The sequence below is a fragment of the Brachyhypopomus gauderio genome, unplaced genomic scaffold, assembly GCF_052324685.1.
Source record: "Brachyhypopomus gauderio isolate BG-103 unplaced genomic scaffold, BGAUD_0.2 sc47, whole genome shotgun sequence".
Lineage (NCBI taxonomy): Eukaryota > Metazoa > Chordata > Actinopteri > Gymnotiformes > Hypopomidae > Brachyhypopomus > Brachyhypopomus gauderio.
The window spans coordinates 544,417-565,930 of NW_027506873.1; the positions used below are offsets into that span (position 1 = coordinate 544,417).

At 43.0% G+C, this 21,514-nt stretch overlaps 1 protein-coding gene and 2 long non-coding RNA genes across 6 annotated transcripts; 2 read left to right on the forward strand and 1 right to left on the reverse strand.

The window, feature by feature from the left end:
- The first annotated feature begins 117 nt into the window (after positions 1–117).
- LOC143487609 (uncharacterized) lies at positions 118–5,808 on the forward strand. Its single transcript, XR_013124310.1, has 4 exons — positions 118–482; positions 2,257–2,394; positions 3,061–3,170; positions 4,637–5,808. It is a non-coding gene; the product is annotated as an uncharacterized LOC143487609 (long non-coding RNA).
- Positions 5,809–6,290: 482 nt separating this feature from the next.
- On the reverse strand, positions 6,291–21,268 carry mn1a (meningioma 1a). 4 transcript variants are annotated; one of them, XR_013124305.1, is made up of 5 exons: positions 21,130–21,268; positions 17,729–20,845; positions 16,159–16,221; positions 7,847–7,900; positions 6,291–7,613 (listed from the first exon to the last, which is right to left on the reverse strand). XR_013124305.1 is itself a non-coding variant. In XM_076986631.1 (4 exons), exons 2-3 carry the CDS (start codon positions 20,781–20,783, stop codon positions 7,890–7,892), a joined length of 3,066 nt encoding a protein of 1,021 aa, XP_076842746.1. In that variant the 5' UTR covers positions 20,784–20,845; positions 21,130–21,268; the 3' UTR covers positions 6,291–7,613; positions 7,847–7,889. The 4 variants fall into 4 exon arrangements, 3 of the variants coding, with proteins under 3 accessions (XP_076842746.1, XP_076842747.1, XP_076842748.1); XM_076986631.1 differs by lacking the exon at positions 16,159–16,221; XM_076986632.1 differs by lacking the exon at positions 16,159–16,221 and having other exon boundaries at positions 17,729–20,824; positions 21,130–21,260.
- On the forward strand, positions 14,081–15,726 carry LOC143487563 (uncharacterized). Its single transcript, XR_013124296.1, has 2 exons — positions 14,081–14,291; positions 14,873–15,726. It is a non-coding gene; the product is annotated as an uncharacterized LOC143487563 (long non-coding RNA).
- Positions 21,269–21,514: the final 246 nt, after the last annotated feature.

Genomic DNA, 21,514 nt, shown 5'->3' on the forward strand with positions numbered 1-21,514 from the left:
GAGAAGTAGAGGAGTGAGTGAGAAGTAGAGGGGTGAGTGAGAAGTAGAGGGGTGAGTGAGAAGTAGAGGAGTGAGTGAGAAGTAGAGGGGTGAGTGAGAAGTAGAGGAGTGAGTGAGAAGTAGAGGAGTGAGTGAGAAGTAGAGGGGTGACTGAGAAGTAGAGGGGTGAGTGAGAAGGGGTTAAGGTGCAAGGCTGTTGTAGATTAATCTGGCTCCACTGCATTACTGCATGCTAGCATAGTCAACTGCTGGAGCAAGCAGCACCCGGCGAGCAGTGGCCCTATTCTGAGTGGGACAACCCCACTGCTCTGTCTCATGACTACTACAAAACACCGTCATGGTCACACCGTGTGCCTAGGGCTTCAGCACATGACCTCATCACCGTGGGCACAGCAAAGCAAGTTATATATCAATCTGCTGTAACTGCCTGTATTTCACTCCGGCACAGATGTATCCTTGACTTGTGTGAAGTCATCTGCAGTGTAAGGGACCCAGTGTTTTACATTCGGTGGACTAAATTGGGATAACATTCAAAATGCAGTCATGGATAGCCTCAACAACCCCAGTGATTATATCTGTGCTTGTTATAAGACCACTTTCCCAGCCGCTTTTCTTAAATACTCAGCTGAATCAAGGAGAAACTGTGTGTGTGTGTGGGGGGGGGGGGGAATGTAGTGGGGGGGGGGGACTGTAGTGGGAGGGACTGTAGTGTGGAGACTAGTGGGAGGGACTGTAGTGGGGGAATCTTGTGGGAGGGGGACTGTAGTGGGAGGAGCTGTAATGGGAGGGGGACTGTAATGGGAGGGGCTGTAGTGGGGGAAATGTAGTGGGAGGGGGGACTGTAGTGGGAGGGACTGTAGTAGGAGGGACTGTAGTGGGGAGACTAGTGGGAGGGACTGTAGTGGGGAGACTAGTGGGAGGGACTGTAGTGGGGGGGCTGTAGTGGGAGGGACTGTAGTGGGAGGGACTGTAGTGGGAGGGACTGTAGTGGGGGGGCTGTAGTGGGAGGGACTGTAGTGGGGTGGCTATAGAGAGGGAGCTGTAATGGGGAGACTGTAGTGGGGGAACTGTTGTTAAGATTCAAGCATCTGCCCTAGCCACTATCCACAGCAAAGCACAGCTTGTCAAGGAGCTTCACAGACGTGTGCACTCTCTCTCTCTCTCTCTCTCTCTCACTCACTCACTCACTCACACACACACACACACACACACACACACACAGAGACAGTCAGCCTCTGGCTAAACTCTAAATTAAAGACCTAATGTACAATCCTCCTGTGACGCTCACAGCTAATGAAATGGAGACCCTAAGCCCCTGAGCAGTGGACATTGGAGAGGAGACCTGACTCCCTTTGTGTGGGTTTGCTGCCTGCCTCTCATAACTATGCTATAGGACTGCAGAAACTGTGCTCATATCAGCCACCTTATCAGTTGGTTAACATAATGTCTCTTTATAGCTCATTTAAAGTTCTTTTAGATGGCTTCACAGTCTCCTGTCTCCTACACTACCTCTTATATTTCTGTCAATCTCATTATAATCCCCTAACATTACACGTTCATATGCCTGCAAACAAGTAGTGGACAACTCACAATGACATTATACAGATAATCACACGGCCTGGATATGACACTCCACTTTGAGCAGACATTTCTCACTTTTGTCTTCTGCCCAAGGGACTCTGCCAGCTCATCCCATTATTCTTCATAGAGGTTCCACAGGTCTGTCTATAAATAGACCAATTAGAGCAGTTTTTCTGCCATCGGGCGTGTAGCTCCTTTCACCAGTCCAATCACCCGACAGATCATTAGCAGGGCAGTCTGTACCTGTCAGCCATGTCATAGGCCAATCACCTGAGAAATAGAAGCTATCGTATATGTTTACATGTACAAGGTATATTTGAAGCAGTTATGTTCTAACAAGTTGACAATCATGTGGTGTCGTATGGTGATTTCTGAAAAAAAAAATTGCTGGATTGTTATCTCCTACATTACTGCAGAGCTCCTCTAGCAAAAAGATAAAGGTTCTGTGGAGAGAATGTCATACCTAATTTTTGCTGATCTTGAAAACCTCACTCGGTTACAGAAAGCAAGTCTGCACATGTTCACATACATTTTCTTGTTTTAGAAGTGACATTTTTACTTTTTAATTACAGAGAGTGATTTTGGGAAGTCAAAAAACCCAGTGATAACATTTTGTGCTTAAAATCATTCTCTGACCATTCACGTGATTCATCCTGTTCCTCCAATATGACGCAGGTATACTGTTTGAAGAGCTCACTCAGGTTCTTGGCTGCACAAAGTTCCCGAAGTCAAAGTCTGGATGAGATCATGACAGCACTGCGTGGGACAGGCCAAGAGGTTTTCCTGGTCCCCTCCAATAGTTACAACAGCGAGGTGAGCAGCTGAGTCCCAGTGCTGGCTGTCAACTGGCCAGCCATCTGGGATTACTCCAGATTGGAGCTCATTATCGGCCCACTGAGAATCGTGCTAAATGGTATCAAGCTGCTATTTTAGAGGAAGTTGTCTTGGGATTGTAGTTGTACTACATGAATTATTTTGAAGTGACTGGTGAGATGAAAGAGGTATCTACTGATCTGTGAGGAGCAGAAGAAGATAAAGAAGAAGGAGCTTGATAAGGGCAGGGAACAGTTATGGTCACGGTAGAGGTACACAAAAGCAGACCCGCCCCCTCTCTTTAGCCAAGCTCAAGATGATGGGCTTGCACTTCACTTCAGCCTGACCCTGAAAGATGAGCACTTCTTACAGGCTAATTACAAAGAGCCACCTCAAGAGTGCACACGCTGCAAACGCCACCACTCTTATCGGAAAGAGCAGGGGCAGAGGAAACCTAACACTAATCCTACTGTAGGCCCTCTTCTCCCACACGAGTGCTTCAAATGTGATAGAATGTTAAGCCTTTTCCACACCCAGTACCAAATGAGCATCTAACTACCCTTGAGAAAATGGAGAAACCAGAAGCAAAATGCCTCCACAGCTTTGAGAGATTTTTTTAACTGCCCTTACCAACTGTCAAATATGCTTGTGCTCTGTCTGATGTAGCTCCCGTAGTGGCGTTCACCCCGCTGCCCCAACACCCAGCAGTGGATACGCTTTCTCCTTCTGCTGGAGCTCCAGTTTCAACTACACGTGTCCTTCTCAAACCTCATCAGGTATCCGAACTGCACATTGTTTATGGGATCAAGGCTCTTGGCTTCTGCATGTACTGTCTAGTACATACAAAAATAAATTGAATCATAGAATGGGAGGTAAATAGCTCACCTAGGATGAGGCTGACTGCTCAGTTTTGACAGCAAAAGTTTTGGAAGGTGTATTCCCCAGGAAACATGTTGAGTCAAACTCGGGTTACACAACTAACTTAACAAACTCCAGCAGCCATAAATGCTACAGTTAACTACTGTGGAAATACAGTTCTACAGTAGAGTATGAGTTTGAGCAGATTATTTTAGAAAGTGAGAATCAAGATTCTGCTCATTTTCCTTCTATCATTTTGGCCACCTAAGTGATAGAAGCCATTTATCAAGTAACCTTACTGAAGGGCACAGCAATGGAGCAGGAATCTAATATGGAGATGCAGAAATTACAGACAGCACTTGGGATGAATAATTCAGTCAAGATTGCAGTTCGCTGATTAATTAATGATCAGTCACCTCTCCACTGGGGGTTATGTGAGAGCCCAACAAATGAACTGTTTGCATTCAGCTGTCTTTCCGAATGCCATCCCCTATGTATTAATCAAGTCGAGAGTCGTGTGCCATACATAAGAGCATTTGCTGTACAGATTGAGTTTAAATGCTTCACTTGCTTTTAACATTGACTTTGAAACAGATGAAGACAAGACAGCATTGTGTAGATGAATACAGGTATATCAGTTTAGCATCATCCTCATGTCACGGGCCTCTTTGCATTCGCTGAAGATGAAGCATGTATCAAATGCAAGTTATCTGGTCATTTTCATCTAGAGTATCAAATAACCACACAGTTGCTCAAGGGTGAGATTTGCTGTCCTTCATGCACACTGTTTATATTTACTCTGCATACAAATCCAAGCATTACTTCTGAGGTCATGGTGGCCGAGATCTACTGAGGTCTAAGTCAGGGTCCAGAAAAGACATCTTTACAGTATTTAGAAGATGCAATTTTTGTATTACTAATCTATTTTTATGATTTTCTTCATTTTGGTTTAATTATAAAGCCGTACCCAGTACCCTATCTCTCAGTGCACGCTTCCCCTGTCAGTTCCCATGCTCAAACATCACCATTCATATAGAAGGCGTTCCAGTTTAGAAGCACCAGGGATAAAAGAACCATTAAATGTATCCTAACCTCCTTAACAAGCCCATAGTGTTTGCCTACCAGCTCCATACAATTTAGACAAAGAGAGGTATTCCACAACCCAGGCAACACATGCCCCCTCACCTGGGCCAAGAAAGATGCAGACCGCTTTCCCAAGCACAAGACTAGGACCAACTCTGAGTTCTCCTACCCCATCTCCCCCTTACTCATTCATTCTTTAAAAAAAGGCCCAAAAACAGCTCTCCTTTTCTTCCTTTTGGATGAGCAGATTGAGCTCTGCTTAAAAAGATACTAAAATCTTTGTTTTACCCTTATTGTGCAGAGGGAATTCCCCCCACACCGCACCTCCCATGCTGATTTCCATTGGTACAGCCCAGCTATTTAGGCATGCATTGTGCGGGCTGACTTATGAAAAATTCAGGGGACACGTGGAAGGAGTGAGATGGCGTCCCTCCATGGGGATCTCTGGGCTTTGGGCAGCCAGTGGACTGGGAGGACGGGCGTGAATAGAAGACCCCACTCTGGCCCCAGTGAATGGATAGACCGGCAGGCCTCTCAACAGCCTGTGATGGCAAAGCCGCTTGGGCTGCATATTAACATGCGTGTAAGGAGTAAACCATGCGGTCCAGCTCTGGCAAACATACGAGTGCGTGCAAGAATGGAAAAGCCATCTGCACCTAAAACAAACATACAGGAATATTAGGGGTTTAAGGTGGAAGGAGGTCCGGACTCCTCGCCAGGATATTTATACTCCCAACAATCCGGTTTGTCTAAATATTGAAACTCAAACAGGCAAAGCAAAGACAAACAGAACAGCTAAATGAGATGACGCTAATACTGCAAACATGAACTTTTTTCATGAACATGAACAGTAATACATAAAAAAATTAATTTGGCAGACTGGTTAGATTGGTCATATATATAAACAAATACATTCCTAATATGTTTAGAGAAATTAAACAGATTAATAATACAGCATACTATTACTGTATACTGCTAAAAAGGGTAAAATATAATCCAGTTCACACTGTTTTAGCACCACAGAGGGAAGAAACATAATTCTTGGGGATCACTAAAGTGAATGGAATGACAGAGAGTTGAGAATGAGTCCCCTGATGATCATATGAACTAGTAAAAGCAGAAATTCGCAGCCATCTCCAAATGGGAGAAGTCTCGCTGCAGCCCAGCAGACTGGAAAAACAAGTGCAAAAATGTCCGTTGGCAGCCAAGGAAAACGCAGCTCGGCCGAGCGGTGCAGGGCCGTCTTCAGACTGCTCTTCCTCTTAAAGACTCCATCTCTTAGACTGTGCCTCACCCTTGGGAGCCACAGGACACAACTGTGTTAACTCTTTGTGTGCCAAGCCAAAGAGAGGGAGCAGGATCCCTTATAAAGGAGGATAACATTTTGAATTGTGTTTGACCAGCGCAGACAAACTCTCACTATTTGGGATAGGCAATTTAGCAGTTTTCAAATACCTAATACAACTTAACAAAGTGCCCAAACTATTGTCATTAAATTCACATATCACAGGATATATATATATATATATATATATATATATATATATATATATATATATATATATATATATATATATATATATCCTTTTTTTTGTTTTGTTTTTGACATGGCCCTATATAGCCATCTTAAAGCTGAATTACAGATCTCAGGCATGTCACAAAGTATCCTACTTTGTGAAACTGTTTCCCACTGTTTGAGATTAATAAAGGTTAAAACACATGTCCACTTCGTCTCAGGCTTCATTACTCTCATAATGCTGCAAGACAAGTAGCTTTAATCAGTTATCACCAATTTTCATTTAAGAGAAGAGTAACCTGGACCAGCTGTTGTCTTCCACCAGTCTGATGGTGTTTAAATTATGTCCCTGCACATGATTGTAGGAAGAAGAAGGATGAAATATTAGTGCATTCAACTCACTTTATACTGATGAGTGTCAGCTGCAGAAAAAAAACAATTAATTACAACATACTTCTCAATAATTATTCCATAATATACAGTCGCTATACAGTTTATTTACAATATCTCTAAGTGGTAATCTTTAGCTTTGTAAATATTGCAGTAAAACCTTTTAGACTTTAATGTTATCATCCTTTGATTTTAAAAGCAATTTTTACATGTGTCAAATCCAGTCAAAAGGATTCACACTGGGAAAATGCACATAAGAGGAGGGGAGTATTTTCAGAAACAAATTATGTGTACCAACATCAAGTAAGTTAACAACAATACAAAAAACTCTTAAAATCATGAGAGGTAGAACTTTAGAAACACCAAAGCGTCAAACACTAATACAGCGGTTCAAGGGCTTTTTAATCAGCAGAAGGAAACCCATTTACTTAAAAGGGAAAGTATTTTGTTGGCAGCCATTGTCCCTCTTGAATGGGCTGCCAATTCAGTCCAAACATATTCAGGAGCAGTTAGTTTAAAATCAGAATCTCAGTGTGGGTGAGGGCTGAGTGAAGGGGAAAACCCAAACACAGTATCAGCTTGAAACAATGGCATTCCAGCACTTGCCTGGCAGCTCACAAAGAGATGAGCTCAGCCTACATATCAACTTTCCTAGAGCATTAGGGAGAACCCCCACTGGCATTTCAAAGTCAAAAGTTTGACCCACCACAGTCAGTGCTGAGGACCAAATTGAACTGCCTGCCAGGAGGTGTTTTTTTATGCAAAACTCAAACTGGATCTTCTGGTGGAAATACGTTTGGTCATAATTCTGACACAGCTGTGGTACTGAATGTTATTTGATGTTGAGGTTGAAAGTCTTAAAAAATGAGGTAATCAAAAAAAAAAAACTAGAAAAGAGAACAAGTGGCGAAAAACAACTTTAAAAATATATTTGTTCAAGGTAATTCAACCATAATGTCCAAGATTCCAGTCAGGGGTGTTTCCCCACTTATAAGTATCTGTTCTGGGGCACTTCCAATACTGTGTGTATTGTATCCTAATCTGTTAGGATACATTCTAATCTGTATCCTAACAGATTAGAATGCAAGTGGTGAGACGGTGGCTCTTGGTGTTCCAGATGAAGACGGTGTCCGATTACCAGCCCGAAACGTACCGGGAGCCACCATCAGTGTCACCCACGCAGTGATCCGTCACTAACACAGTGATCCGTCATTTCAGGCAGGACAGTTGCTCAGGGCTGTACTTTGGCTCCTGGGCTGCACTAGTACAGAAGCAGAGCTGTGGGGCTTCTCCATCCCCCGGTTAAGAGACAGGCACTGCAGGTGGTCTCCTTCATGTCCTCCTCCAGTCCCTCAATGAACTCGAGCAGCACCTGCAGAGCAGGACAAGCACACCAGGACGACAGGTCCACATCAGTCAGTCCACCACCTTTGAGGCCAGAAGGACCACGGTGTAAGAGAGCAAACTCCAATACAGCTTTCTCAGTATCATGGCAACAAGTTCACTTTAAACCATTTACAGGAGTCATAGATCTGGTTTGGAAGCCTTTTAAATTATTTTTTTTCAAATGCTCTCAATTCCAAAATAAATCCTTTTTTGTATTACCTTTTCAGCGATACAGCAAGGAGCCACTGAGGGACAGGCAGTCCTACCCATGCCCTTTAGAAAGATGTGGAGAGTTATTAGAATCATATTAAAGGCTTAAACAGCAAAATCATTAAGATTAGAACATTCCAGTTATTTGAGTGTGCAAATCACAGCAGGGCGGGTTTCATTCCTCAAGTATTGGATTGTCTACTTGACATTGTTGGGTAGTTTTATTCCAAACCTCTAAACACCTGCCAACAGAACAGCAGGAGGAGTCCAGTGGGCGGAGTCCAGTGGGCGCCTCCCTACATAAGGGCCCAGACCAACTTGGTACTTGCACTCAGAGTTGTATAATCCAGGCTCAGAAAGTAAAAGTCCTCACCAGAATTTTGCTCAGGCTTCCTGGATTGTGTTGATTCCACTCATTTTACCTGGATTGCACTAATTAGAAATCTAGCAAGCTTGAGCAAAATCCTGGTGAGGACTTTTACTTTCTGAACCTGGATTATACACCTCTGCTTGCACTTGCTTTTACATAAGCGAGTCCCTCTTGGACCTGATTTTATATGCTGTTATAAGGGGAGCAACAGGAGGAGGGAGGGAAGGGGAGGAAGAGCAGGAGGAGGGAGGGAGAAGGGGATGAGGAGGAAGCGAGAGGGGAAAGGATAGAGATGTGAGTCAGCTGTAGGCCCAGCGTGGATGCTGTGCCGCTGTCTGGATCGTCGGCCACTCAGCCTTGGCTCTCAAACCCACCGGCTCTCAGCCAGTAAAGCTCTGCACATGGCCCAGCAGCTCCTGTCTGCTCCTCATGCAGCTGACGGAGAGCCTCAGCTGCGAGCGTATGTGTGTGAGCACTTGGATACGAGCACCGATGCATGGCGGCAAAGTAAAGCACTACCAGTGCCCTTAAAGTCACAGCTCATCCCAGTCAACAATGACTGCTAAAGCTGTGCACAATCAGATGAGAACTACAAAACAACTTTGGCCAAAAATGTGATCTGAAGCTGCCTTCATATTTCAGACCTAAGGTACAGACAGTAAGATGCATAAACAGGCATAAATCAAAACAAAGGCTTTGGATACGCACACATATGTTCAAAACTGTGTCACCAATCACAGTTCAAATCACATCATTAAGTTCTCCGATGACACAACAGTGCTGGGTCTCATCAGCAAAGGCGACGAGTCAGCGTACAGAGAGGAGGTGCAGCGGCTGACAGACTGGTGTAAAGACAACAACCTTCACCTGAACGTGGACAAGACCAAGGAAAAAGACCAAGGAATCTCTACTTGATCCGGAAGCTGAGAAAGGCTCGTCTCCTTCCACTCATCCCCACCATCTTCTACAGAGGCACCATAGGGAGCATCCTGAGCAGCTGCATCACTGCCTGGTTTGGGAACTGCAATGTCTCCGACCGCAAGACCCTCCAGCGTATAGTGAGGACAGCTGAGAGGATCACTGGTGTCTCTCTCCCCTCCGTCACTGACATTTACACCACCCGCTGCATCCGCAAAGCAGCCAGCATTGTGGACGACCCCACCCACCCCTCCCACACACTGTTCTCCCTCCTCCCATCGGGAAGAAGGTACCACAGCATCCGGTCCAACACGGCCAGACTCTGCAACAGCTTCCTCCCACAAGCCATCAGACTCCTCAATGCCAGACACTAAACTGATGGACTTCTCCTCCATACATACACACACACACACTCACCCACACCCAACCACTTATCCCTGACAATATGAAGGCATTTGCACTAACCATACTACCTCACTGCGACAGGGACTCCTTTTGCACATATATTGCGTATTGCACACGGCATAATCTGCACTAACTGAAACCTACCTCTTCCCTGTCTAGTGAAGTGTCTGTCTGCACTCTGTCTAGTGTACTGTACTGTCTGTCCGCACTTTGTGTTGCACTTATGTTCTGTCGGCACTGTGTCCTTATGTTGCACCATGGTCGTGGAGGAACGTTGTTTCGTTTCACTGTGTACTCCGTATGTAGTTGAAATGACAATACAACCTCTTGAACTTGAAACTTGAACTTGATTCCTTGATGCACCCCTGACAGCCCAGTCAAAGCCCAAGGGGCAAATCCCAAGACAGGATCTTCACTATTCCTTATATTCTTAATGTGGAAAAAAGGACCTTAGAGGAGAATGTCGGGCAACCTTAATTCTTTCCAACACAGACTCCCATAATGCTCAGCTCTGCTCATGTGAGGCACTGGTAATCTCACAGAGCTCCATCAATGAAGGCATCTGTGCATGTTGTCCAACCATCAAAAGGCACAAAATAAAATTTAAATTGAAAATGAAAATGGCAATCACTGTCAAACAGCACTCATATGAGCTTGAGACAGATGACCTCAGCAGTTTGCTTGCAGGTTGTAATGTCAATACAGACTGACATGACCCAAAGACTGATACTTACTGATCCAGTAAGTACTCATGACTGTCTGAACTAATTAGGATGATTGATGGGGATTGCATGTTATATTGGTTTGACGGGCAGGGCTGCCTTCTCATCATTACAGGTGTGCATTGGTTTGTTGTTTTTTGACAGCAATGCTACTTATGTTCTTGTTCTAGTTTACTAGTCTATAAAAGGGTTGTTTTAATGTTTTTAAATTAACTTCTTATTATTTCTTCTCATTTTGTAAGAGCCAGTAAGGACTCAGAACACGTTTATTACTCTTTTGAGTAATTAAGAATTAATGTTAATTTATTGGGAGTTGTTTGCATGGGACGTGCATGTTTTTTATGTATGTGTCACGTAGGGCTCCGCCCCCCTCTACTAGCTGTCATTCCGGGCGTCCTGTTCCATGTGCTAGTGTTTTCCTTGCCTGTTTATCCCGCCCTGTTTCCTTGGTTTCCCTCTGTCTATCACACCCGTCATCAGTGTTCCCACCTGTGTCTAGTTAGTTCCTGTTGGTTCTGTGTATTTATATTCCCTGTGTTTTCCTGGTCTGGTGTCGGTCATTGTGTCATAAGTAGTTCCTTGTTTCCCTGGTTCTTGTATGCTTGGTTTGTTGTTTCCTGCTCAGTCTCATTTTGTATTTTAGTTTCCAGTTGTTCCTTGTATTTAAGTACGTCACTACATGTAGGCTATGTTTCGTGTTCGGACCTCCCTTTCTGATCTGACCAATGCTTTTCTGTTTGACTCTGAGTTTAGTATTCCCTTTATTAAATCTCGCTCTCCTCAGCGTTTGTGTCCGCCCTCTCACTCCGCGACACACAAAGTGTTACAGTGTGACATTTATGTCTGTTTGAATGTAACAGTTGATAAAAGTCTGAACGTCAGGGTAGGAAGCAGCACAGTTTTTTGACCATGTGCTTGACAATTTGATTTAATGTTTTAAATAAATGTTTAAAAAAAAATTTATTGTCATGTCGTTTGCGTACAAGACAATTTCTTATTAGACAGAAAAAGGAGCAAAATCATGGAGTGCCACTACATCTTTAATCTTAGAGCCTCAGTGCTGGGGGTAGTTCCTGATTGAAGTATCACACATGACAACCTAGGTGAGACCTGGAAAGCATACTTAATATATTACCTGCTTGTGCATACATGTACGCACGCACATACACAGAGCAATTATAAAATTTTGTTATGTGAATACCCATCATCCTACCCATAAAATTAAGAGGAAAATAGAACAAATGAATTAAAGTCTTCTTAAAGTTGATATTGAGAAAAATAATTTCAAAATCTCAAGTCAAATATTAACAAAAAATAAGCACAGCTAAAGGAGTAAAAGATATATAATGAACTAAAACAGGAAACAACAACAAAACATGTCAAAATGCTAGCACTCAACAAAGTCTGGTAAGCCTAAATAACCCGTTTAACTCAGTCGCGCCGGTGATCTCAAAATCTGTGCTACCAATCGAGCTATCCTACCTAGGGCTACTACGCATGCTACTTTCACGTCAGTGTTTAGCGTAGATCATAATTTTGCGCTGCCAGCTGATTTTTCTCTTGGATTAACGGTGAATATTGCCCATTTATCGAATTTAATCATATTGCAACGTAAATCTTTTTGCATTTTATTGTGTTTTGTCAACAATTGTTTTTGTGAATATCCTAGGAAAGACCTAGTTTCTAAAAAGTAGAGGTTCCAAATGTCTGCTAGTCAGTTTGTTATAGCCTTGCTAATAAATAATCGTGCTTGATTTTGTCTATCACTTTATTCCCTCCTACACTAACTGGTTTTAGTTGATTGACCTTGAAACAAGCATTTCGTAACGCTTAACGTTCATTCAGTTTGGCTATTTTACATTTCTAAAGCAATTTTCTTAAATACAAGAAAATAACCATGTAACGTTTATGTCATTTCTACAATGCTCAGTTAAATGTGCAATGGAGGAAATGTGGGACATGATACACCAGTTTCTTCTAAAGGGATCATACCTAAAGAGTTTTAATAAGTCAGAGAGGCAAAACCTCAGAAAATATGCTGATATGTTAGTCCGAAAATGTTTCCAGCATTAATACTGTAGGTTTTATAGTTTATATTACCTTATCAGAATGTGCTTCCACCATCAATATTGTAGGTAGGATAGTTTTATAGACTGTTTAACCTTATAACAATGTGCTTACAGCACCAACACTGTAGGTAGGACAGACTATATTACCTTATATTTTACAGACTATATTACCTTATCAAAATATATTTATACTATGATTCAGAGGTGGGTAGGAACACGTTACATTTACTCCGTTACATTTACTCAAGTAGCTTTTTGGACAAAAATGTACTTGTAAGAGTAGTTTTAATATGAAAGACTTCTACTTTTACTTGAGTAAATATGTGCTGAAAAAAACGCGACTTTTACTCCGTTACAATCGGATTTTCGCCGTGCTACCGTTACTTTAGTTTTGTAAATAATTCATCTTTTCAGTGAGAAGACTGACCAACGTCTCGTCACCTGAGTATGAGTGACCAATCAAATGAAGCCGATCAGTCACGTGATCACATACGCAAACTTTCTCCACCGGTAGCAAGAAAGTGACAGAAAAACCTCCCGAGCATCCCTGACCTCATACAGCCAATGTTCACATTACAAACGTGTAAAAAGGACAGCTATATAATCCACTGTCAGTTGTGTCTGCCAAAAGTGTGGACATTTCAGCCTACAAGAACTCGATGTCAAATTTGATTAAACACGTTGCGATAAGTTTGCCGTATGTATAATTTTGTGTAACGCTATATCTCTGAGGCATAACGTTTGTATGATGTAATTATAAAATGTAACACAGTGCAATACTAAAAACCAATTCAGACTCTGAGTGTACACACTAGCAATATATGATGATTTAGTTGAACCAAAGTTTCCTACAAATTGATTCAGTTGGCGTCAAGTTGTAGCTACACGTATTGGCTGACAGTCTCCTCAGTTAGTGCCTTTGTGGAACACATTAAAGTTACATAGGCCTAATAATTAGGAACAAACAAAAATACATATTATTTATAATAAAAATGTATATATTATATTTATTTATAATAAATTATTTTTGTTATCATTAAAAGTAATTGTTTCCAGTAATTAAATTTCCCATGATGTAATTTATTGACAAGAGACAGTACTCATGCATTTACTCACTACTTGAGTAGCTTTTAATAAAAGTACTTACTTTTACTTTTTTTTGGATACATACTTTTACTTTCACTTGAGTAACATTTGGTTCAAGTAACAGTACTTTTACTTGAGTAAAATTGTTGAATACTCTACCCACCTCTGCTATGAATCTTTGTGTAGACCTCTTGTTTGAAGGCAGCAGAAAGGTCATTAAAACAATGGAGGAAGCCAGGGTTTTGTTTAGGGAGTTTCACTCCTCCCTAATGGGTTGCCACTCGGGCATCATGAAGCCTCTGGATGCCATGTGTGCCAGGTTTTACTGGCCAGGCATGACGGTTGATGTCAAAAATTGGGTACGGTTTTTGTGGTTATTTTTATTTTATAATTAATAGAAAGTGTCATAATATCTTACCAAATGTATAACTTTAGGTCTTGTAATGCGACAGATGTCAGAAAGTGGGGAAACCACTGACTGTTGCACAACCACTGCAGTGTATTAAAGTAAGGTTGTGAGAGAGCAGTATAAGTAATTGATTCAATTATTTTTAACACTGCCCATGCCAACAGTTCTTTAGTGAGCTCTCTAAACAGCAGTGTGGAACCAGAAATGGATACTGGGTTATTCTTGATTGTTATTAGGAGAAAACCGGGAACTGCTGTTTAACCCTCTATGGCATGGTGTTGCCCTCAGGCAACAAACCACTATTTCTCCCCCCACACTGCCTCTTTAAATTTTTTTTGGTAAAACATCACATTTTAAATCAGCTGATAAGTCTGGCACCAATAAAAATTGGTCTGGGTGTGGGTGTGTCTTTCACCTGGGGGTGGAGCACTCCTTTTTTGGAGCATAGCATGCTTGGACACACTGCTAGCAAAAGGTAAGATCAATATCACTTTTTCACATGTTTAAATGTTTTAAATTTGTATTAAAAAATATCTGTGATGTGCAGGAATATGTGAAAAAGCATATTTGATTGAGTAAAGACACTTTTTCTCTTTATCTATATTCTAAAATTTAGGTTTTTCATTCGTTGCCTCAGGGCAACATTGCGCAGTTAGACCACTTTAGTTTGTACAATGACATGTTCATGGATGGAGATGTGCAGGGACTCACAGTTATTTATATAACATTGTTTTTGCTGTCCTATCAACCATTACTCACAGGAAAAGGATGCAAGAACATGTTATGGGTGTAAGGAACATGATCCATCAGTTAGGGTCAAACCTTAGGACAGTGAGGACAGTGAGATTGAGGACAGTGACGGGGAAAATTTGGATGATGATGGTCCAGTCATACTGAACATACTGTATGTAATGTGTGTGTGTGTGTGTGTATGAATGTGTGTGTGTGTGTGTGTGTGTGTGTGTGTGTGTGTGTGTGTGTGCGCGCATCAGCGGGCTATGACAGTTGTATATGACCTATTGTAATTTTATGCTTTATGGTTTCTTTTGAAAACAGATGAAAATGAAGATGATAATGATGTATCAGAGGAAGGTGTTTCAAACATACCTTGGTGGAGAACACACCACAGTCCCAACATCACTAATTTGCAGGCCAGCCTTCCAAAATCAGACAATATTGTGTCCCTATATCAACACTTCCAGATATTTTTTCTGAAGGCATTCTGGAAGTTATTATAGAGCAGTCAAATTTACAGGGGTTGGACAATGAAACTGAAACACCTGGTTTTAGACCACAATAATCTATTAGTATGGTGTAGGGCTTCCTTTTGCAGCCAATACAGCGCCAATTCATCTTAGGAATTACATATACACGTCCTGTACAGTGGTCAAAGGGACTTTAATCCATTCTTCTAGTGGCCAGGTAACTACATGATGCTGGTGGAGGAAAAGGTTTCCTGACTCTCCTCCAAAACACCCCAAAGTGGCTCAACAATATTTAGATTTGGTGACTGTGCAGGCCATGGGAGATGTTCAACTTCACTTTCATGTTCATCAAACCAATCTTTCACCAGTCTTGCTGTGTGTATTGGTGCATTGTCATCCTGATACATGGCACCGTCTTCAGGATACAATGTTTGAACCACTGGATGCCCATGCATTGCAATATTTTGAGCAAAACTGTGCTCTTACCCTGCTAATTGAACCTTCACTGCTCTTACTGGTGCAATGTGCAATTAATGAAGGTTGACCACCAGGCTGGTCCAATTTAGCCATGAAACCTTCCACACTAAAATGAAAGGTGTTTCAGTTGAATTGTCCAACCCCTGTATATGCCATTCAGTGTGATACCAACAAACCCTTAACCTCACTACTAAAGAACTGGAGTAGTTCTTGGGTACAGCAGTGCTTTGTGCTTTCCAAAAAAGGGAAACATTGATTCAATCTGTACCCCACAGGAACAAACATTCAGAAACACAAACACACATTGCAGCTAATTTCTAACCCACAGATTGATAAACCATTTGTGGAATTTGTGAAATAAAACTTCTAATGTGATTAATACTTCTTTGTACCTCATTACACTTATATGAAAATTACAGAAAACCTTGGCGTTTTAGTACCCTCATAGCGTCTTGTTGCCCTGAGGCAACAAACCAAAATCTGGGGGCAGGAGGGTGGGGGGGCAAATTTTATTATTTATATATTATAAGGGACCCCTAATCTAGCAAATACTAGAATGAAAAAATTTTTTCCTCCTAAAATAAAAATTCATGCCATAGAGGGTTAAGAACACCAAGGAGTTGATTAACGTGTTTGTTTATTCAGGTCATTGATGCTTACCTGCACAACATAATTGAAGAGCACAAGGCAAATACACGTGGTACCTTTTTCTTCAGCAAACACCTTCAGATAAATCAAGGACCAATATGTGCCATTAATAACTTTCATATAAATCATTCAGTCAAAAAGCCTGGAGTCAAGATGGAGTGTGCGGACACAATATAGCAATAAAAAATACATAATGGTCAATTATAAAAAGTGTGTGTGTGTGTGTGTGTGTGTGTGTGTGTGTGTGTGTGTGTGTGTGTGTGTGTGTGTTTGTGTGTGTGTGTACACATTCTGTTGTGTTATACCATTCATGCAGATGAAGTTTCCAGTTCAGGACACTTGGGTGTGTCCTGTGAATACTGGGGTGCACTGGATTCTTGTGGTGTGTATGATCAATCTACAAAGCCATCTTGTTTTAATTTCAGAAATATTTGCTTATTGTCTAGAATGCTTTTTAGATACTGTGGTTATTTTTACCTAAAAATACACCAGACAACTTAGAACAGATATAATTTATATAAATGTTTTGTTTACATTTTCTCAAACAAAGGTTCTCATCCCTTGCTCTGCAGTGGCCCTTTTTAGCATTACATTGCTTCCATTACAATAAGTGTGTGGGGTTCTGCAGTACAATTGTTGGATGCATGTAATAATATAGCCTATAAAATGATTGTACCTACAGTATTAATGGTAGAAGCACGTTCTGATAAGGTAATATAGCCTATAAAATTATCGTACCTAGTTTTTGGTCACTGCACATATTTGGCTTTGTTTTTGGACAATTAGGCTTTTTAAGCTCTCGCGGGCCACATAAAATGATGCGGCGGGCCACATTTGGCCCACGAGCCTTGAGTTTGACACCAGTGATATAGACCATCGCGTGCAGTTTATGGTCTGCTTATACCAAACAGGAAGGTAAAATACCACGTCTTTGCAGAAAATGGTTTCCCTAAAAAGTGATTAAGCTGTCTGTGTTACTGGTAATAGCCTGAAAAAGCAAAACTGTAGTTGCCTGAACATGCAAGGACATTGTCTGAAAGGTTAATAGGTGAATTTGAAATCGAATTGATCCTGCAAGATTTTTTTTTGCTATTTGCATATAAGAATTTTGATTACCTTACCATATAAATCTTTAAAATATGTTATAATTTATATACTTTTGTGGGTGGCCATTAAGCCTTTTGTCATTTCAAAATATAAATGGTGCACACACTGCTCTTTTTGATCTGATTGTTTTTTAATGGCTGTGTAGGTTAGTCCATGACTCGTTTCAAAGCTTGTAAAGTTTTAATGGCCCTGGACTTCATTGGGAATTGAGCTCAACTGGGAAATAACCACAAAATGTACATCAATGTGTTCCAGAAAAAAAAACATTTTCCTCATTGCATGCCATGGTTGTCAACTTCAGACAGAGTGTTAACAGTGTCCTAATTAAACCTAATTTCTCCAAGAAAGATTAGCTGTAAAGCCCCCAGAGGGTACGCTACTTAAAGTTATCCAGCCACTAAGTCATCACAGTAAACTCAACAGTCCATAAAACCACCAATTCATCATGCTCTCATTGCATGTCAGTTGTGTTTACCTTCTTTGTTGTCACTCTGCCCTCTTGCTCTGTCCCAGAATCCCACACACTTGCCATTCCCAGGATCCATCAGCGCCTTGTTGCTAGTGTCATACCAGGTGGCATGTTGCTCTGCCATTAGAGAGTCAAGGTCAATGGTATTCACGGAGCCCTTGCCTGACTCTGGGCTGCAGCTTGCCAGGCCACAGTCTTCACTGGGTCCAGACGGGCAGTCTGGCTTTCTGCCAGACTTCCCTCCAAGTGGCTGGTCCTCAGAGATGCTGAATTGCTGCCGCTGCAGCTGAATCTGAGCCTGGAGAATCTCCAGGGGATGCACCTCATGCTGGGCTGAGCTGCCCAGAGGCGTCCTCACCTGCTCCATGCAGGGTGTGTCGGAATAGCCATCCCTGCCTTCTGTACCACACTTCATGCTACTCCTGCCAGTCCTAGCATCCTCGTGGCCGTAGTTAGGGCTGGCATCATAATCCATACAGGGTGAAACGGCATCAGACTTGCCCACACTTTGAATGCCACTATCCATCGAGGTGGCGAGATCTGCTTTTCCAAAGGAAGGAGAAATGAGAGATCCTTCAGGTGTTCTGCCCTGGCTCTCCATGCCCACGCTCAGAGAGGATGCATGTTGGCCTGGACTCACCACGGGGTTGCTGCTGCAAGAGGGTGAGAAGTTTACTGGGCTTATGTGCCCACTGTCGCGTCTTCTCTTCACCCTTCCGCGGCCAATCGGTGCTTTGCCTTCATTTCCAGAATCCGTGTTGTGGTTTGGAGAAAGGGCACAAAGTTCTCTCTTTACCATCTGACCTGAAGCACTCTGACATGCTGTTGTGTTGTTGATTCCGGAGCAAGGCGCTTGACTGTTCTGAGAACCATTGCTCTGAAAATACTCTGTCCCTGGGCCACAAGGACCGCCACCACTGCCGCTATTTATGTCTTGCTCCACCTGACCTGGTTTGCATTTGTCCTCATTTTGGTTTTTCTTATTAAAAGTCACATTGAGGTTTGGGGCCCCTAGACTGGCAATCATATTCTGGCAGGCAGTGGAGAGAGCCGCCAGACAGCTTTGGCCAAACCCACTGTCTTTTGTATTGCCTTTGTTTAAATTCCCCAAAGAGAGGGCCCCAAGCTTATTGACTGACAGGTGCTGGCTTGAGACAAACTCGGAATGAGAGGGATAGTTCTCTGATGAGGAACCAAAGCCAGGAGGATTGCTTTTGGGGGTTCCCTGCTGTTTTGACCCCCCAGGAAGAAAGCCATGCTGCCGCCTTAGGGCGGGTCCTCCAAATTTACTCTGACTCCTGTCCATGGCTGTTTTTGGCTGCATTGTTCCATCTTCAGATGTCTGTAGATGATTGTTAATGCTATTTTCAAACTGACTGTGAAGCCCAGGAGAGTGTAAAGGCTGCATATCCACAGTTGTGACCCCTGATCTAAAAATAACACTGTGGCCATTCTGTGACTGTTCCATCAAGTGAATGTTGGCTTCCCTACACTGCTGATGTGGGTCAGGAAACCACGAGTTTTCATGAGGTAGGTGGGGGCTCTGAATTTCAAAGCTCCTGTGAAAATTATGTCTCTTGTCAAAATTCAGCTGAGACACGGTACCCATTGGCCCTCTGTGCACCATGCCATTCAATGTGCCATCAGAATGGTGATTTACCGGCTGCAGGTCGCCCTGCCTCAGCCTTTGCTGCTGGCTCCTGGATGCCATTTGCTTAATGATCAGGGCGGCGGCGTTGGGTCGGTGAGGCAAGGGCTGATGTTGCTGCCGGTCACAGCTAAGCAGCGGGGGCCCCCATGAAAAGCCATCCGTCACGTGAGCTGTGAAGTCCCCCATGGGGCCGGGGAAGGTGGAAGGAGATTCTGGTCGATTATGTAAGCCACCAACTAGAGGGCTGCAGCTTTCCCCGACAGAACCACTGGGGGGATTGAATCGTGGCCTTTTTGTCACACTCAGATAGGGGAAGGAATTGACATGCTGTTGATGGGGTGGTTGAAAGCCAAGCTGTGGTCCACTAAACACAGGCTCCCCAAACAGATGCATTTTGTGGCTACTCAGTCTGTGCATGGGATGATCGAGCTGACCATGTTGGGCATGGGCTACAACGCTACTGCTGTGTATGTCCGGACTATTTGGAACAAAATCTGGGGTGTGGTACAATCTTGGCAGCACAGGGGAACCAGAGTTCTGCCTCGCCATGGGTCCCGCTTTCTGTTGGGCCATGAGGTGATGTCTAGCATTGAGTCCCGGTTCCAGTTTCCCTTTGTTCACGAATCTCTCTGAATAGGCATTCTGCTGAGGTAGATGCAGATCAACTTTAGAACCACCCATCACAGGAGCTCGAGAGCCACCCTGACAGAGTGTGGGGGAACGTCCTGCAGCCATCTGGCTGCCAGCCTCACAATAGGGGAACTTGGGCTCAGTGGAGTCCAGATTAGAGTGCCCCACCATGTCAAAATGACTAGACAGGGGATCACATGGAAAACAGTACTGTGATCCTCCAGACCTTCCATGTAAGAGGAGTCCGTTCTCCAGGCTGTTGTTTTCGGGTGTGTAGGACGGGAGGCCGTGGAAAGGCGCTGCTCGGTTGGGCGACTGGTCCAGGGGCAAACAGGGTGCAGGCACTGCGTGGCTGCTGACTGGATGGCCATGGAACTGGTAGTCGGCACCAGCAGCCAATCCCTGCTGCTGCAATGGGAGGCAGTCCCGTGCCTGGGCTTCGGCAAGCTGGCCAAACTCTGCCTCAAACATGTGCTGGGGGCCTGTGTCGTTGCCACTGAAACCAACGTGCCTGTCCTCATGCAGGCAGGAGGCGACCCCGTCCTGGTAGGGGTGGGCAGGCTGGTCGGGATGAAGATGTTGTCCGTTGAAAGGTGATGGCTGCTGTGGTCCCATGCTGAGCATATCCCCATGGCTGTGCAGCTGGAACCCATACTGCTCTCTGCCCGGCATGAAAACGTGAGTCTGCATGGGGGAGTGTTGCAGAGAGCCCGCCACTGGCTCTACCGCTACAGATAGCGTTTTCACGTGAAATCCAGAACTGTTATAGTTAACGTTCATTGTTAGCGTGCACGGGGCTTGGGCAATTACCTTCCTTTAATCTTGAAATAAACACACAAAAGCTAAAGCAATAAAAATAATAAAACAACAAATGAATGCAAATAATCAAAAACAGCAAAACCATTTTTCTGTGATCTAAATGCACGTTTTCTTAGTTTTTTCATGTCCAACAGGGTGTATAATGTTTTTAAAAATCATAAATGTCATTTGTGAAATTAGTATGAACTAAAATCTGGGACATGAAAATATTAATGTCAAAAGAGGTCTTCTTTTATATGTTATTTGTAAAAAACAATGTTTGTCATATATAGTGAAAAACTGAGAAGAGGAAATTAATTGCAAGTACCTCTGGAGAGCCAGCAAGAGATCAATCGGTATTGGAGCCACAAAGTGCGAAAACTTTGGTTCCTTTACTTGTAAGTACGTGACTACATATAAACCGAACGCGTTCGTTTTCAGAAATACTCCAACATTATTTTTGCAATGCGAAACGTTCCATGTAACGAAGTGTAAAGCGATGTGCCAAACACATGTTCCATCTTCGCTTTTCCAGATGATCGAAATCCAAGATAATATTTCATGAATTGTTATAAACTTGCTTACTCCACCAGCAGTTCCAGTTCAAGGTCCGTATGGGGAGTCTTGTCCTGGCGTGAAGAAGAGGACAGTGCGCGCTGATGAGCGTGCGTCCCTTGACTATAAACTGAACGTTCACTATACCATGATTGTCA

Excerpts from the sequence above, each read along its gene's own strand:
- mn1a (XM_076986631.1), bottom strand. The coding sequence starts at position 20,783 with ATGAACGTTAACTATAACAGTTCTGGATTTCACGTGAAAACGCTATCT.